The sequence below is a fragment of the Phocoena sinus genome, chromosome X, assembly GCF_008692025.1.
Source record: "Phocoena sinus isolate mPhoSin1 chromosome X, mPhoSin1.pri, whole genome shotgun sequence".
In the NCBI taxonomy this organism is placed as follows: domain Eukaryota; kingdom Metazoa; phylum Chordata; class Mammalia; order Artiodactyla; family Phocoenidae; genus Phocoena; species Phocoena sinus.
The window spans coordinates 12,721,306-12,740,205 of NC_045784.1; the positions used below are offsets into that span (position 1 = coordinate 12,721,306).

General features: G+C 41.7%; 1 protein-coding gene across 7 annotated transcripts in view; it reads left to right on the forward strand.

The window, feature by feature from the left end:
• The window catches only part of BMX (BMX non-receptor tyrosine kinase), a 48,706-nt gene extending 32,351 nt beyond the window's left edge, over positions 1 to 16,355 (forward strand). For 3 of the 7 annotated variants that reach the window (XM_032619277.1, XM_032619279.1, XM_032619281.1), the window contains 7 exons: positions 313 to 387; positions 1,097 to 1,268; positions 5,831 to 6,047; positions 6,934 to 6,998; positions 9,296 to 9,414; positions 12,072 to 12,229; positions 15,893 to 16,355. In XM_032619277.1, coding sequence (XP_032475168.1) covers positions 313 to 387; positions 1,097 to 1,268; positions 5,831 to 6,047; positions 6,934 to 6,998; positions 9,296 to 9,414; positions 12,072 to 12,229; positions 15,893 to 15,967 — 881 coding nt within the window. In that variant the 3' untranslated portion in view covers positions 15,968 to 16,355. Of the gene's footprint in view, positions 1 to 312; positions 388 to 1,096; positions 1,269 to 5,830; positions 6,048 to 6,933; positions 6,999 to 9,295; positions 9,415 to 11,112; positions 11,643 to 12,071; positions 12,230 to 15,892 lie in introns of those variants that run through there. The other 4 variants (XR_004347994.1, XR_004347993.1, XR_004347995.1 and 1 more) reach the window with 4 other exon arrangements.
• Positions 16,356 to 18,900: the final 2,545 nt, after the last annotated feature.

An 18,900-nucleotide genomic window follows, 5' to 3' on the forward strand; every position in this document is an offset into this window, starting at 1 on the left:
AACTTTTTAAAATAAAAGATTCCATCAAGCAACTAACTTTGATGAGATTTTTTAAAAATCACACAAAGTATTGATAGCTTTTACTCTTTGAATTTTTGCTTTACATAGAACTAGTTAGTCAAGTCAAGCAAATTAATGTAACTACAGGATGAATATGGTTAGAATGGAGTCTCTCTCTGCATGACAACATCATGAACTCTGTGCTTTTTCAGCTGCTCTAGAGAGAGCATAAGCAGAGGTGTGAACCAATGTAAGGTAATGTGATGTGATATAATGTCATCATGTGATGATGTGAAGCTGATTCCATTGCAGGCATGATCACACGACTCCGCCACCCTGTGTCAACGAAGGCCAACAAGGTTCCCATCTCCGTGTCCTTGGGAAGTGGTATGGACATGCCCTTGGGTTCTTAAACTCCATTTCCTACCATTTTTCATTTTAAATATATATATATATATGTGTGGTTAATTTACTGGAAAAAAAAAGATGGAAGACAGGGAGGAGATCCCTATTCAGCTTGCGTCAGGGAGGGCGTCAGCTCTAATATATTCATTCGTTTTCTTATATAAACTGAAACCTTTTCTGTCCTCCCAACCTAACTCTGTAATCTCCCCAGCATTACCAAAAAGACTGACCCAGTCATCAGCCTCTAGAACCCCACTGCCTGTCCTTTCTTCTTCTGGGATTCTCTGCCTGCTCAGGGGAGCCAGTGTGCAACCTGGATCACAGCTTAATTTATTTTATAAGAAAATGTAATGATATTTTACTAAGCTAAGGGCACTGAGCACATTTTGACACCAAGTCTTTCCAAGACGCCTCTGGTCGGCAAAGGTTTTTTCACTCTAACTTTTCTTGTCAATAATTGTAGGTGCTTCAGGAACAATACTGTTCTGGTGACATTATCGTGTGGTCTAACAGATCATAAGACCATATCACTAAGGATTTTCTTTTTAAGTGATCAACTTAAAATTAAAAGGTCTTGCTGTTCTTCATATCGTCAGTGTTAAACTCTCATTGGAGAGGGAACCACTTGGGAAGCTGTTAGCCCCAAAGCCTTCTATTCTCATCCTAAAGAGGGTCTGTCTTGCCTTATTAGGAATCTGGGAACTGAAAAGAGAAGAGATTGCCCTGTTGAAGGAGCTGGGAAGTGGCCAGTTCGGAGTGGTCCATCTGGGCAAGTGGAAGGGGCAGTATGAAGTTGCTGTTAAGATGATCAAGGAGGGCTCCATGTCAGAAGACGAATTCTTCCAGGAGGCCCAGACCATGATGTAAGTTTCCCCTGAGGAATGGTGGTTTACCCTCACCATGAGGGGACATTCATGCTAACGGATCTGTCCCTAACATTTGCAAGGCCTGAATCAAGAGTCCACATAGCATAGAATATATAACGGAATATTACTCAGTCATAAAAAAGAATGGAATAATACGATTTGCAGCAACATGGATGGACCTAGAGATGATCATACGAAGTGAACACAGACAAAGACAAATATCATATGATATCACTTTTATGTGGAATCTAAAATGTGACGCAAATGAACTTATTTACAAAACAGAAATAGACTCAGACATAGAAAACCAACTTATGGTTACCGAAGGGGAGAGGTCAGGGGAGGGATAGATTAGGAGTTTGGGATTAACATCTACACACCACTGTATATAAAATAGATAAGCAACAAGGACCTACTGTACAGCACAGGGAACTGTATTCAGTATCTTGTAATAAGCTATAATGGAAAAGACTGTGAAAAAGAGCGTGTGTGTGCTTGTGTGTGTGTGTATATCTGAATCACTTTGCTGTGCACCTGAAACTAACACGACATCGTAAATCAACTAGACTTCAATTTAAAAACGCACCATTTTTCAACAGGAAAAAAAGAATCCACAGATCATAGATACAAATATTTAGAAGTTATAAGTCAATTTAACACACCATTACACAAAATTGGTTCTATGCGTCTCCTCTGACAAGTATACCTTCACAACAACCTGAGAGGTCGTATTCAAATTTAGAATTCTCAAGGCTCTTTAGAGAAGTCAGCCTCTGGACCATGCTCCCCACCCACCGCAAAACTCCACCTCTCCCCTTTCTCTTCCCACCCCCAGCCCCATCCTGTACTCGGTGCCTATATGCAGACATAGCATTCAGTACATCCGAGCTCCCTCTGTGTCTCCCACAAGCAACTATCTCGGCTAGGGGTAGGCACACCAATAGCATGGTTCACTCTTGGGGAGATAGACCAGGAAGAGTCTGCAAAGGTCCTGGAAGAGGCCTCAGTACTTTGTGGGCAGGGGATTCCAGAGTCCTGGTACCCCAAGAGTGATAAAGAGATACACTGGTTCTGAGTGGACATGTCTCCTTAGCCCTCTGGCCTCTTTGTCCTGTGGGGAGGGATGCGGTAGAATGAGGAACAGAGTGGGGCCCTGTAAAGCACATGCCCAAGGGCATGCGCTTCTAGTGGCCAGGACTAAGGCACTACTGAAAACTAATGCCCTACAACAATATCCCAACACAGTGTGGTACAAGTCCTGTTCTCACCCTACTTCTTTCCTCATCTGATAAATGAAGATACCCTTGCTAATGGACCTCAGCTCCAAGCGCAGCTCTCAACTCTTGGCAATTCATATGTGTTCTCTCTCCCTCTCTCCCCCTCTCCCCCTCTCCCTCTCTCATGTAAGTACAAAGAATTCTTTTAATGATTATACCTCTTGTCAACACGGTGAATCAGACTTTGAAGGGTGACCAACCATCCATTTTTGCCTGGGACTTTCCTGGTTTCAGCACTGAAAGTCCCACATCCTGGGAAACCCCTCAGTCCCAGGCAAACTGGGACAGTGAGCTGGCCATCCTACTCTAAGGAACGAATCAGCATGGTATGAGAAACAATGCTATAGCAGGCCTTTGGTCAAAGACACTTGAAACCATAAAGCCTAGCCTGCTACAGAGGAATAACATTTTTTAAAAATTTACTTAAACACTTATATACAGTGTTTACAGGCATCTGAGTGCTTTATAAACATTAATGCATTCAATCCTCATAAGAAGGCTATGAGGGATGTACCACTGTTGTCTTTGGTAGGAAAACATTGTTGTGTTTGGTAGGAAACTAAAGCACAGAAATGTTAAATAACTAGCCCAAGGTCACCAAGCTAGTAAAAGTGGCAGAGCAGAGATGCAAACCCAGCAGACCTTCCAGTATCCATTTCCTTAGTCATTCTTTTATGAAGACCAAAGGTACCCGGAGAGTCAGAATAACCACTTCTACTGCAATTGCCGAATTGTTTGGAAGCAGAGGTACTATGCAAACAGAAGCCTTTGGCTGGAGCTGGCTTCATGGGCACACAACCTGCACAGTGTCGAGGGCTCCTGCACTTAGAAGGGCTCCGCGCTTGGTTTAATGCTGTGCTGTCACCATTGAAATTCTTAATAATTCTTACACAAGGATCCCTGCATTTTCACTTTGCACTGATCCCTGCAAATTATATAGTTCATCCTATCTCTGGCAATTGTACTGTCATAAAACGGGGAAAGGGGTCCTTGATGTCAGAACAGAAAAATCCGACAGAAACTCCCTTAGGGTCATGGTGTAACCCCTGTGTCGTGGTGTAACTTTAAAAGATATTTTTTTGCTATTAGAGAGCTGGTAATCCTACAGAATCCTAAAAAGTCATTAACAAATCACCTAGTCATAGAGAACGAGTCCAAACTGTATCATCAGGGGAAACTGTTAAATCTCAAATGTAACGGTCAAACGGAGGCCTGAAATGTGGGAGGTGTCAATTGACATGGTATTCCTACCATGTGCCCCCTGGGCAGTGACTGAATTTGCTCAAGGAACACCTTTTATTGGGTGATAGACCTTGGTCCCACCACAAGCCTTCCCTTTGAAGGGAGCAATGCAGGTCCCTAACACTGCTCAAATATGCATAACCCAGCCTTGAGTAACATGATAACACATGTCCCTATAGTTAAACTAAGGAGGAAAAAAATAACTGAATATTTAATGAATCCTCATCTGTTAAAAAAATTGTCAAGTTGACATGTTAAACTTAATTTACTTTACACATCTGAACATTAAAGAATCATCCTGTAATGCTCATCATCATTAATTTGTAGAGAAATGCAAATCAAAACTATGAGGTACCACACCACACGAGTCAGAATGGCCATTACCAAAAAAATCTACAAATAACAAATGCTGGAGAGGGTGTGGAGAAAAGGGAACCCTCCTACACCGTTGGTGGGAATGTAAGTTGGTGCAGCCACTATGGAAAACAGTACGCAGGTTCCTCAAAAAACTAAAAATAGAGCTACCATATGACCCAGCAATCCCACTCCTGGGCATATACCCTGAGAAAACCATAATTGGAAAAGATACCTGCACCTCTATGTTCATAGCAGGACTATTTTTTTATTGGGGTACAGTTGCTTTACAATGTTCTCTTAGTTTCTGCTGTACAGCAAAGTCAATCAGTTATACATATACATATATTCCCTCCTTTTTAGATTTCCTTCCAATTTAGGTCACCACAGAGCACTGAGTAGAGTTCCCTGTGCTATACAGTAGGTTCTCATTAGTTACCTATTTTATATACAGTAGTGTATATATGTCAGTCCCAATCTCCCAATTCATCCCACCCCCCCCTTCCCCCCTTGGAAACCAAAAGTTTGTTTTCTACATCTGTGACTCTCTTTCTGCTTTGCAAATAAGTTCATCTATAGCAGCACTATTTACAGTAGCCAAGACATGGAAGCAACCAAAGTGTCCATCGACTGATGAATGGATAAAGAAGATGTGGAACATATATACAATGGACGATTACTCAGCCATAAAAAAGAATGAAATAATGCCATTTGCAGCAACATGGATGGCCCGAGAGATTATCATACTAAGTGAAGTAAGTCAGACAGAGAAAGACAAATACCATATGATATCACTTAGACGTGGAATCTAAAATATGACACAAATGAACTTATCTACAAAACAGAAACAGACTCACAGACATAGAGAACAGACTTGTGGTTGCCAAGGGGAAGCGGGGTGGGAGAGGGATGGAGTGGCAGTTTGGGGTTAGCAGGTGCAAATTATGATATAGAGAATGGATAAACAACAAGGTCCTATTGTATAGCACAGGAAACTATATTCAATATCCTGTAATAAACCATAATGGAAAAGAAAAAAAAGAAGCATCCTGTAAATTGATAATAGATCAATTACATAAGGACTAGTTGATGAACATCATAATAGCTGTCATGACCTACTAGAAGTGCTATGTCACGTGGTTATTCTTTTCTAAGTTTATCATCAAAAAAATAACGTCACAATAATGCAAAATGAAATTTTTTTAAAAAGAAAGGAAAATCAGAACTAATCTCACTTCTCTAACATGGAAACTATTTTCATTTACCTACACCCTTCATATTCTATTTTTTTAAATGAAATGTTTAGACATGAAAGTTGGATGCTTTAAAATGGAAGTGACTTCTCCTAGGGTATAGCTTCCTCCAAATCAGCCACGGAGTTCTCAAGATGCCACGAGACTAAGCAGGATTTCTGAGGCAACAGACCACTGCTACCCTGATTCTCTGTAGCAAAGTTGAACAAGCACCCAGAACAGCTTAACGGCTGCTGCGGTTGTCAATATCCAAGAGGAGGCAGCATTCTTCTGCTTCCAAAGGCTAATGCTCCCAGAATCAGACCCTTCCTCCATTCCACTAGAAGGGGGGAAATTAAAACACACAAAAATCTGACAGTGATTCTTTTTCAGGACATCTGGAAAATGCAGTATGGAAATTGAGTATTGAACTTTGAACATCTGTTGTTTCCAGGAAACTCAACCATCCAAAGCTGGTGAAATTCTATGGAGTGTGTTCAAAGAGATACCCTATATACATAGTGACTGAATATATAACCAATGGCTGCTTGCTGAGTTACCTGAAGAGTCATGGGAAAAGACTTGAGCCCTCCCAGCTCTTAGAAATGTGCTATGATGTTTGTGAAGGCATGGCCTTCTTGGAGAGCCACCAGTTCATACACCGGGACTTGGTAAGGAAAGAAAGCTATCCCCAGCTCCCTCCTCCAGCGATGGGGCCACTGGGAGGGACGGCAAGGAGGGCATCTTCACTTATACTTTGCTCACTTGTGATATGCTTAAGCGCATGACATTTTTGTAATCAAAATCACAATTTCACAATAAAATACTTGAAGTATAGAAAGAGTAGAAGTAGCCATCAAGATCTATGTAGTTAGGTTGCGGTATAAAGGAAAACAGATGGAAAGGAAAGACTTTGGTCACTTTACTGTTTCCCAGAACCATTTAACCCAAGGTTACCTTTACTCCAGGAAGGGTTTAGTGCTAAAGGACTTGTTCAGTACCGTAACCAAAAATACAAGAAATGAAATTTGTGTGTGTCTTTGGGTCAGGGTGGGCATGGAGAGTGTTCTGCTTGGTTTGCACTGGTATCGATTGATCTTTAAGATTTTCTTGTGCTGAACAGCAAACCTGCCATGCACACTAGGCCAGTGTATGTGGGGTTCCCAGCGCAGCAGTTATGCCTTCAAAGCGCCTGTTAATGCACGGTGCCCTAGCAGTGTGGAGAGGGAACCCCTAGACATGATTTCTGCCTTCTCATCGATGAGCTCATGTTCTGTGTTTAATGCCTAATACCTTTCATGCTGTTTGACAAGGATGGATGCTTGAGGCAAAATACTTACGGGAGCACATTTTCATTCTGAAAAATGGAAAATTGCGAAGGAAAAAAGACAACTCCTATACTCTAGACATTTCCTTTGAAATAGAACATTTGGAGTTGTGATAGGCAATCTTCGATTTTGCTGAGAATTCTGCCAAAGAAAAGGAAAATGTCTGATTTTGATGCCAGGGGATTCTTGGTCATCTTTACTACTTGGTAATTTTGCTTTCCCTCTAAAGGCTGCTCGGAACTGCTTGGTGGACAGTGACCTCTCTGTGAAGGTTTCTGACTTTGGGATGACGCGGTAAGCCAATTCCCACACTAGGACACTTTTTCTTGCCATTTTGTTAAATTTCCTGCAGTAGACTCAGAATCCCTTGGTGAGCACTCTAGCAACACTTCAGGATTTGAGAAGTTAGTTTGAGTATGACAGCAGTTTAACAAGAGTCTTCCATTTCCTGAATTCTGAATCCTTATACTATGTAAGCCTCAGAGTCAATTTTCATGGTTTTACATAGGAAATGAAGACATACATGGTAGCCTTTCCATTCAACAAACATTTATTGAGTGCCTACACAATGCCTGGGCCTTATGAGAGATACTGAAATGTTTGGGATACTCCCTGCCCTCAAACTGCCCATGGTTTAGTCTACAGGGCATGTAGATGTCCCTGCCATTGAGACAAAATACAGCTATAAAGTTGTACACACTCGACATAAACTCATGTCATTCTGAGGAGAGATAACGCAGTTTCAAAGCGATCTGAAGAGGTGACGAAAGCCAGCTCTATGTTTAGCCAGCATGGCCCTAAAACACCATAGGAAGATCTATTTTTTTTAAGTCTTCTCCAAATTTCATTAGAGAAGCTGCTCCTCTTCTGGGACCCCTCAGTGTTGCCAGGGTGTCCCTTTAGCTGCGTGCTCCCTGCCACCCTCCTCTGACCATGCACTTCCTCTCCGACGCCCACACTCCGAATGTGTAGCTCGCCTGAGCGCAAGAGAAAAAGCTGCTCACAGCTGCTCAGGACAGGGAGAGGCTCCCAGGCCGAGGGAGCTGATCCCACTTTGTTCTCAAAGCAGAAATGTGGGCTGCTACGCCAGCGTCCAGGGAATATACTGTCAAGTTCTTTGTAACTTAGGAAAAGGGGGCTGCACGCCTTGCTCTAAATAAGGGATCCTGGAGGCCATGCACCAGGCCCTGTTGGTCATGAAGCTCCCGGGTCACATCAGTCAGATGCCTGTGATTGAACTTGGTCCTGATGATTTGAAGGAAGGTTTAGGTCGTGAGCAGAGCCCAGTCAGGGGTGTCAGGGTTGTTTCTGAGTGTCTGGTGGTGTCTGAGGAGCTGAGGGGGCTTGGGAGGGAAGTATGGAAGGTGCTATATGTAACCTCATGGAAGCATTATTTATTATTACTATTATTAATATTTCCCAGAATGATTTGCCACACCAGCTTTTTCAGCTATTTTAAAGTACAATAAACATCTCTAACATATTTTTGTGTGTGAAGTTTTCCTATAAATTATATCCAAAGTTTCAGTCTCCATCATTTTCATTTTTCTATTTTCTTGAGTTAGCAGTCATTATTTATGTGTTTTTTGTGGGCTTCTCCTTGATTAACTGTACAAATAATATATGCTTATTGTAAGAAATACAGCAATAGTGTATAAAGCAAAAGGTAGAATCTACCCCCCCACCCATTCCCCTTATTTTCAGCACTAGGAGTAACTATGGCTGACACATTCAGTGGATGTCCTTTCAAACCTGATTCCTAAGTGTACCCAATCATATACACAAATATGGACATTTACTGTTTGTCCCCACAAAAATGGAATCACATTACCTATACATGCTTTTGCACTAACCATAAACCATAGGCATCTTTTTATTTTGGTCAGTGTAGAGTGATCTCTTTTTTCATGGCTGCATACTATTCTATTAATGTGCCATATTATATTTAATCACTCCTCAGCCTGGGGACATCGAGGTTGATTGCATTTTTATCATTATTATAAACAAAAGTGTAGTGCATATCTTGAGCATATATTTTTAACTTCATAGGATATTATTTCTGTCCATCATTGTTTACCATAGCAAAAGATTAGAAGTTACACGGTTAAACAAATTACGTTAATCCGTAAGAAGGAAGACTAGTCAGCCATTAAACATGATGCTGTAGGAGAATGTAACCATGGGGAAAATGTTCTTGATATGCCCTTAAAGGAAAACTAAAAGCAAACCTCAATACAACAGAAACCCAATTTTGTTCAAAGTATATATAGAAAAAAAGGTTGGAAAGTACAAGCAAAAATGTATCTTGAGTGGTTGCATGACAGGTTATCTTTGGGGTGGGATTCGGAGTGATTTTACTTTTACTTGTTTGTGTATCTTTCTATTCACCAAATATTTTGCATTCAGATTTTGCTATTTTCAAAGTTAGAGATCATTTTTTTAAATGCTTACAAGTCATAAGCAGCCTCTAGCTAAGCTCCCACACTGAAAGGAAGCAAAAGGTCTGGAAAACCAAGGCCCTCCGCTGAGACCGGACGGCTGTATGTCCTGCATACTTGGCTGAAGGGCTGTGTTGATGTTTTCCTCTGCAGGTATGTTCTTGATGACCAGTATGTCAGTTCGGTAGGAACAAAGTTTCCCGTCAAGTGGTCAGCCCCAGAGGTGTTTCACTACTTCAAATACAGCAGCAAGTCAGACGTATGGGCGTTCGGTAAGAATGTGGCCACATGGGACCCACCCCCATTGCATAAGCTGGCTTCCACAACAGGAAACCACAAGAGCAGCAACATCCATTTTCAGCAAAAGCTCTGGGCACTTACAAAATTACACGTATGGCTAGAGACAAGCAAGGGATTGAAGAAGGTGATGGTGACCCTTTCTTGTGCTGGTGTTAGGATGTCTGCCACGTATTGTATAATTGGCATCCTGCTAGCACCTTCTCATAAAATCAAAAGGGATAAAAGCTTTCCCACTGAAGATTTCAGTTTTCAAAAAGGAGTCACCGAAAACTAAAACCCAGTTTGCATGAGGTACAAAACGGTGAAGGGCTTAAAATGAAGTCATCGACTTTCTGCACGGAAGCGGGGTGATAATCATTCCCTTCTGAATTGACCAGTTTGGGGGCCATGCCTGGTGTAAATACCAAACATGACTCAGCACTTTCTTTGGCCCATTCCAACTTCAACTAGTGTCCCTGTTAAAATTCATCATTTAGGTCAGGGGTCACCAGACCATGGCGCAGGACCAATTCCAGTGGCCTGTTCCTGTAAGGCAAGTTTGATCGGAGCACAGCCAGGTCCTTTGTACATATGGTTTATGTATTGTCTGTGGTTGCTTTTGTGCTTGCAACAGTAGCTGTCACAGAGGCTGCACGACCCTCAAAGCCTAGAAAACTTACTTTGTGGCCCTTTATAGAAAGAGTATGCTGACCCCTATTTTATTGAAAGATCTATATTGAAATTTAGTAAACGTAATTAGACAACAGAGCCAATTCTTAAATTGTGATTCTGTAGATTTTCTGGTATTTTTCTACATTGGGAGGAATGTCAGGCTTGTTTAAAATCACTGTCAGATGAGCCCAGGATAAATATTCCAAATTATCATAAGGCTATGGAATCTATTAAATACAACTGAGAACTATTTCATGCCTGTCTGAGTCCATAAGCACAATTTGACTTTCTACATGACAGCCTGAAGAAAGGAAAATGTAGTCAGCTGTTTAGTTTTCTATGTGACAATTGTTAAAAATAATTATTCCTTTTGTAAAATTGGTACTGTTCATTGTAAAAAAAATAAATCCAATGTATACAGAAAAAGGAAAAACCACAGAGCGCATTTTGGTGAATACTTGATGTCATTTTGTGCTGATGAACTTGTCAGAATTAGTTTTAATCTCTTTGTGTCAAATGATATGCCTTATGAGAGATATTTTTAAAAATCGGTATCCTTACTCCATAGTCACAGCTGGGTTTTGACCAAAACATTGCATTACCCAGGTCGACTGCTTACCTTATGTGCCAGAATTTGGCTCCAAATATTTCCTGGCTGTTTCCAAAAACTAAATTCATTCTTAAATAATCTGTCCCCAGTGAAGATACTCAAAATAAACCAGGACCTCTGAAAGCAATTCTCAAAGAGGAGTCCCACAGATATTTTAAGCAATGATATTATTCTTGAGATAAGTGGTTAGCCTTCCAAAGAGACAATTGTGAAAGGGGCCACACGTTTTTGGATGGTTGTTTTAGAATATTTGTTTAAAAAAAACCCACAGCCACCATAACTTGTAACATTGCCTTACTGTAAATATTTTACCAAAAAATCTGTAGCCCTAAAAGTCAAAGAAGTTTTGAAGTTAGTACTTCAGTTATGATTCTAGAACAAAATTTTCTCCCTTCTTACATATTTCTAGTTTTCCAAGCTTTTGAAGCTGGCTGAGTGCTGGAATTCTCTGGCTTGGCCAGTACATCACAATGGCCACCATTTAGAGAGCATTTAAAATGTCTCCAGTGCCCTTCTAAATGCTCCGCGTGTTTTATCCTATTCAATCCTCTCGACAACTCTGTGATGTGCAGATATCCGCATATTACAGAAGGCAAGCAGAGCTGAGAAGTACTAAGAAAGTCGCCCAGCCTGTAAATGGCAAACCTGGGCCTCAAAAGGCACGTCTGACTGGCCCCAGATGCAACCCTCTTGGCCACCGTGACCAGAACTCGGTTTCTTAACCTGGAGTCCACCATACACTGGATACTTCCAGAAAATACCCTGTGAACTTCCAGACAAGGAGCCCGAAAACGCTGTGCATTCACTTCCCCGAGGAAAAGCTAATGATTCTAATCACATCTTTGAAAGGACACCTGACCCACAAAGTATTCTAGAACACTGTGGCAATAGAGAAGGAGGAGCGTTGCCCATGATTTTATCTTAAATTTCCACCAAAAGGTAATTTGATGGTGCAGTGAAACTGTTGCCAAGGCAGAGAGAAAGGGCGAAGACTCCCATCCATTACTCCTAAGAGCTGGAGCTGGGGGTTGTCACTGTGGGTTGCCAGGCCTCAGCCGCCTCTCTGAAGCAGCCCAAGGGCCTTGACCCCAGGGAGCTCCCCCTGCAGCTGCCCTGGCCCGTTCCCCATTTCCCGGCAAGAACGGGCGTCCGGGTCTCAGGGAACAGGGAGAAGAGAGCCTGGGCTCCAGAAGCTATGGTCCAGGCCCGCCCTCCCTACCCCGTCCTCCATGCTTGGACTCATCCCCCAGGGATCCCGGCTCTGACCCAGAGCCTTCCTGACCTAACGTGTGAAGCTCGTTCGACAAACTGTACCTTTTGACGCTGGCTCTCTCTCATCTGTCCGCCGCCGCCCTCCCCATGGTGCAGGGATCCTGATGTGGGAAGTGTTCAGCCTGGGGAAGCAGCCCTATGACTTGTACGACAACTCGCAGGTGGTCATGAAGGTCTCCCAGGGCCACCGGCTCTACCGGCCCCAGCTGGCGTGGGACACAGTCTACCAGGTCATGCACAGCTGCTGGCACGAGGCGAGTGATCCACTGGCGGGAGCGGGCAGGCGCCGGGCGCATCCGGGCCGGTGGCTGCGTCACCGCCGGAAGAAGCGTTTTTGAGGCGGGGGCGGGGTGGGGGTGGGGGCACCTGCTACAGAGCAGGTGGAAATGGCCCTGAGCCCCTTCCCTCAGGTGTTTGTGATCTGAAACCAGCACTGTAGGCGCCAACAACTTAACAAACAACTTATATCAGCAGTGTTCTAAGGACTTTACGAATATTAACTCATTTATTCAACAGGAAACACACTGTGAGTAGGTACTCTTATCATGGCTAAACGAACAGAAGTGGAAACAGAGACCCAGAGAGGTTAAGTGACTCGCCCAAGCTCACACAGCTAGTAAGAGGCAGGCTGGCTAGTGTCAGAGGCCCTGTTCTCAACAACACTAGAGGGTCTCTCCTCAAGGAGAAAACGTGTAACAGAGAACAAATAACACGTGTAGAGAGCACAGAATGGACAGCAGTCTGTTCTCCCTTCCCCTGTCTCCCAAGTGCTGAATAAAAGCCTTCCATGCAGGGAGAGAATAAGAGTATCTTTTTTTGTGGGACTGAAAACAGCAAATAGCTTATAATTATATGTGCAAATTAGAAACATAGACAAGTAAGTACAGGAAGGAAGAGCTCAGAGGACACAGGGAGCCCAGCTTCCAGAACGCATCGTTATCTGAGCCAGGTCTGGAAAGCTCTACAGAGCTTCCCCAACTATGTGGGTGGAGACACAGTTCAAGGGTGTCCAGGTGAGAGCGACCAGCACAAGCACAGGTGGGGAGGCAGGAATGAGCACCGCGTGCTTGGCTGGAGCTGTGGTTGGAAGGGCTGGAAATGAGTTTGGAAGAGTACGTCTGCTCCAGATTCTGTAGGCTGAATGACAAGGAGATGAGTGTGAGTTTGGCTTTCTATAGGCAACACGGAGCCCCTGAAGACATTTGCGAGTGATGTGATAATAGGAGACTTCTAAGAACATTCATCTAAGAGCCCGCAGCCCATAGTCATTATACGGCGTGGCCTCATTGACAAACGGGCCTAATGCTGCCGTCATGCGTTCACGCATTCATTCATTCACTCCTAAGAGACAGATCAGTATCGTGGTTAAGCATGTGGACTCTGGAGCCAGAATGCTAGCTCTGGGTTGAATGCTAGCTGTGGGACCTTGCATAAGCCTCCTAACATCTCTGTGCTTCACTATAAAATAGTACTTAACTTATTGTGTGGATTGAATGAGTTAATATTATAAAGTCCTTAGAACAGTGCCCGGTATACGGTAAGTGCTCTAAGTGGTTGTCGTTGTTGTTACATATTAATAGAGCAGCTGTGCACCAGGCACTATGCGGGTGCTAGGAATAAATGACTGCACAGGATTTAAGGAGTTCCTCATCTCTTGTGTTGGAGCCTAGAATTCCACTTTGGAAGTTACTGACTGCATCACGTAACATTTTATCTTTTAGCTTAAATTCTTCTTGGAACATGGGCACTTGGTGACTTCCCACCCAATGTCACTTGAAATACTATCTAAGGCTCCCCCACTCTTTTTTACCACAAATGTAAAGGGGATGAGAGCCTTAGGCGGCACTAGAGGATCAGACTGGGTCAGAGGAGGGTTAGAGACCTGGCACTGCCCACAACCAGGCAGACTCACTGCTGTCACCTGGCTGATGGAGAAGAGGAGCAGACAAGGGTGTTTGAGTTGAAGCTGGGACCCTCCCTGGCCCTCCCCACTCCAGCTCCTGGGAATGTGCCTGCACTGTCAGATGGACAGGGGGCCCTGAACAGGAAGGAACTGCCTTCTTCCTACAGTTGGTCCGTAAAAGTGTGAGAATTGGGGCAGAATCCATTGAGGGGAGGTTGCACGGGGGCAGTCCCCAGCTGAAGGTCCTGCTTATAGTGAGTGTTTTGTCGTTTAGTCTCCCTTCTTTTTGGTATTTTATTTCACAATTTTGGGGAGAAAATTAACAATTTTCATTAGATTCCAGTTTAGCTTTCCCGTATTTCTTTGTACAAAAATGAACATGTATGTATAGGTGTGTGGTTTTGTTTCCCTTTCTTTCTTACAAAAAAGAAAAAGAGCATATAAATTCCTCTCCACAGGCATCGGCCCTCTAGCAACACAGACCATTGTTAAGCTTCTGAATTCCTGCCAATCTGATAGACGAGAAATGGCATTTTAGTGCAGCTTTCCTAGGTACATCTTTCATTATGAGTGAGGCATATTTTGAAGAGCATTTGTATATCTTTCTGAGAATTATATGTCATATCTTTTCCCTTTTTCTATAAGGTTTTTGTTCCTCCCACCTCAATTTTAAAGATCCCTTTAGAAATTCAGGAGATTAATACTGTACCTCTGACATAAATTGTAATTATTTTCTCCCAGTTTGTCACCTATCTTTGATTTAATTTATGATGTTCTTTGCCATGCAAAACTTTCTTTTAAAAAAATACAGTTGACTACATCATTATTTGCTTCTTTTGCTTCTGGAAACTGAGTTATAGTTAGATAGGCTTTGCCACACCCAGATTGCAAAGGCGTTCACTCAGATTTTCCTCTAGTACTTTCATGGTTTCATTCTTTTACATTTAAGTGTCTGATCTAGTCTGTTTGTTTTGGTATATGGAATAAAAAGTATGGATCCAAAGATTTCGTTTTCTAAATGACTACTCAGTTGTTGAGGCACCATTTATTAAAAGACTATGTTATCCCCAGCAATAACATTCTATCGAATGGTGTCAAAATACCCAGTAACAGGATAGTAAATTTGCATAGGTATTTGGATTCATTTTGGGACTTTCTCTTCTGTTCTCTGGTCTCTATTCATGTGTTAGCGCTGTATTTATTGTTTTAATTACAGAGACTTTATAACACTTTTTTTAATGTCTAATTTTTTGGATTAATTTTTATTGGAGTATAGTGATTTACAATGTTGTATTAGTTTCTGCTGTATTTAACATGTTTTAATACTAGGTAGGCTAGCACCCCCTCATTGCTCATCTTGCTTTATAGTTTTCTTAGCTATTTCACATATTTAAAAATCCACAAACTAGATAATCAATTTGTTCAGCTTGAAGCCAGCTTGTTCATATTTTGGAGGAGACTGTATTTGGTTTGTATTTTAACTCGGGAAATTGACCATCTTTATGGTATTGGTGTGTCCTATTCAAGGACAAGCAATGTTTTCTTCTATGTGGTCAAGTCTACGTTTGTATTTTTCAGCAGCGTTTTAAAGTTTTCCTCATTTGCGGGGGGTACATTTTTGTTCATATTTTATTGAGGTGTTGTTGCTATTGTAAATGGGGTTTTCTCTTCCATTACATCTTCTAATTGGTTATTGTACACATATAGGAAGGCTATTGGTTTTGTAAGTTAATTTTATATACTGCTCTCCTGGTGAATTCCTTTATTATTTGGGTTGGTTCTATCATTAATGCTCTTGGTTTTCCAAGGTCTGCAGTCGTATCTTATGCAAATAAAGATACTGTTTCTTCCCCAATTCTTAGGGCTCTAATTGTTTTCTCTTTAGAAGAAATGTCTATAGTATTTCCACATTGTAAAATTTGCTAGTTTTAGGACTGAGGTATAAATATTTTACATAGTTTATTTTTAATCATAGCCCTCATAAACTAAACCATTGGGTTTTTCTTTTATTTAGCTTCCAGAAAAGCGGCCCACATTTCAGCAACTCCTATCGTCCATTGAACCACTTCGGGAAAAAGACAAACCATGAAGAAGAAATGAGAAGTTCTGATGAGAATGAGTGTAAATGTTGGCCAACATTTTCATTCTTTTTAAGGGATGCAGCAAAGCACAGACATTGTAATTTAGCTAGTTCTTCTTAATGGTATTTTGTGTGCTGTTTGTTCTATTATCTAGAAATGAACAAGGTAGGAAACGAAAGATTTCCTTGAAATTTAGGTCAAATTAGTAATTTTGTTTATGCTGCTCTTAATATTATACTTCCCAGCCTATAGCAGAAGCACACCTTCTGATTGATTGCAAAATAGAGAGGGTGTGTACCATATGTAAAGATTGAACAGAATTGAAAAATTGTTGGATATTTGTTCTTTTCGTAATATCACCACTATCATGATAATTAAATATGCTATTAGCAAGTATGGCAATTGTGACACTTGCCTTCATGTTTCAATGTTCTCAATCTTTAGCATGTATGAGAATCAAATGGAGAGTTTATTAAAACACAGGTTCCTTAGGAACTACCCCAGAGATTCTGGTACAGCAGGTCTGAGTGCAGCCTAAGAATTTGTATTTTTAACAAGCTCCCAGATGTTTCTGTGCAGTCAGTTCAAACTGCCCTAGGGGACCTCATTATGTAGTGGGCACCGTTAGGTGGTCCATAATTCAATCCAAATGATACAATTCTCATTTGATACCCAAATCAGAAAAATGAATTCATGTCATTATGTACACAAATATAAAACTAAAGTTAAATAACATAATTCAATAATATACTATGTGTCACACAGACACAATTTTTAAAGATGCTAAGGTATAACTTGATGCCTTTTTCCTTACACTTAACTATTTTCAATTTCAACTCAAGTATAACCACGATCTTGTATTAGATTGTTGCTTTGTACAGTACCCCCCCCTTATCTTCAGGGGATACATTCCAAGACCCCCAGTGGATGTCTGAAACTGAGGATAATACCAAACCCCATACATACTATGTTTTTCCTATACATACATATCTATGATTAAGTTTAATTTATAAATTAGGCACAGTAAGAGATTAACAGCAATAACTAATAATAAAATAGAACAACTATAACAGAATACTATAATAAAAGTTATGTGAATGTGGTCTCTGTCAGAGTATCTTACTGTACAAATTGAATGCCTTTTCCATTTTAAGTAAGCATTTACACACTGCGACCATAACTTTTGCAGTTTGAGGTGTGACAGCAAAACTAGTATGAATTTCTTTTTCTTTCTTCGCAATGTCACCGATGAAAGATTTGGTCTTACCGTAGGTTTCAGCCCCCTCAGCGTCTGATTTTTTTTCTTTCCTTATTGAGACCTTTCACCTTTTTACTTAAAGGAAGCACTTTAGGTCTTATCTCTGGCATTTCCAAATCACCAGTATCACTCCTCTGGCGCTTTGGAGCCAGGATTAAGTAAAATCAGGGTCACTTGAACACAGCAGTGTGGCACTGCGACAGCAGACCTTACAACTGCAGCCACTAATTGACTAACGGGTGGGACATGCTGGCCAAAGGGATGATTCAGATCCCGGGGAGCAGAGCTGAAATCGCGAGATTTCATCACGCTACTGAGAACGGCACGCACTTTAAAACATATGAATTCTTTATTTCTGAAATTTTCCATTTAATATTTTCATATAGTGTTTGACCGCAGGTAACTGAAACCGTCAAAAGTGAAACCGCAGATGGGGGGTGGGGGAGGGTGGGCGCTACTGTAATCATTTAAAATCCTTGAGTTTGGGGCCCTGGGGCTTCTGGCTAGTTTGATAACTGAACTTTCTCTTTCGGTCTTCTATCTTGACACAAAGGTACAGAAGTCCTAGTTTACCTTCTTATGGCTATTACTAAAAGGTGCCTTAGCTTTCAAGCTTCCTGGGAATGCCCACCCTCACGGTCTAGTACTGAACCCATAGGTTTTCATCATTTTGGAGTACATCATTGTCATGTCTGTAATGTCAAGAAGGTAAAGAGAAAGGTTATGTGAAGGGCATTATTACAGTGAAAAGACACTAATGAAACCCTGCTACTATTTTCCAGATATAAGTTAACAATCTCCCTTAAGAGACATTCACACCCTTCCTCATCCCACTCACCCCTCACCCCCCAGCTGTTGTGAATGATCCCTCTTGGTTGTCTCTTGACATTTAAATAATGATTCCTTTATTTTCAGCAGAATCGACTTATGATAATAGTCTTCTATTTTTTTTTTTTTTACCGCGGTACGAAAATCTCAATATATAATGAAATGTGCTGCTCTGATTCCATCCACCAGAGATTTGCACCACAGACTGTTAAAGCCCCCCGAGAAAGATTTCTCACGCCCTAACTAGGTCTTCCTGGTCCCCCCCCCCCACTTGAAAGGTGTTTTCCTTTCTTCTTATTTTTACATATTTGATCTTCTAAAAATGAAGCTCAGCAGGACTCTACGGGACCTTCCCGGGAACATGACCCCTCCCCCTGCCTCTTGTTTGTAGAAAATCTTTAGCTCCCTAGGCCTTCCCCAAGTTCCAAAGAGCAAATTTAATAAGAGAAATGAGCAAATGCAGGAACAAAGAAAAACAGTCAATCAAGACAGTAATAGTTTAGCCATAAAGCAAAGTCAAGGACCTTTAGTTCCTCCTCAAGGGCTACAGATAATATCCTGAGCCCTATCCTTGAGTTGTTTTGCAGATACTAAAACACCCACCAGGTGGAAGAACTTAACTGCATGCTGACCACAAGTAGACCCCAGACTGGTTAAAACCAGAAGGTTGATGATGCTGACTCCAGAAATACCACCCAATTACCTCACCACCAATCAATCAGAAGAATGTCCACAAGCTGATCAGGTCCCCTACGACCCTCACCCCTAATGTTGCCTTTAAAAGCCCTTCCCTAAAAGCCCTCCGGAAATTCGGGTCTTTCGAGCAGGAGCTGCTAGTTCTCCTTACTTGACAAA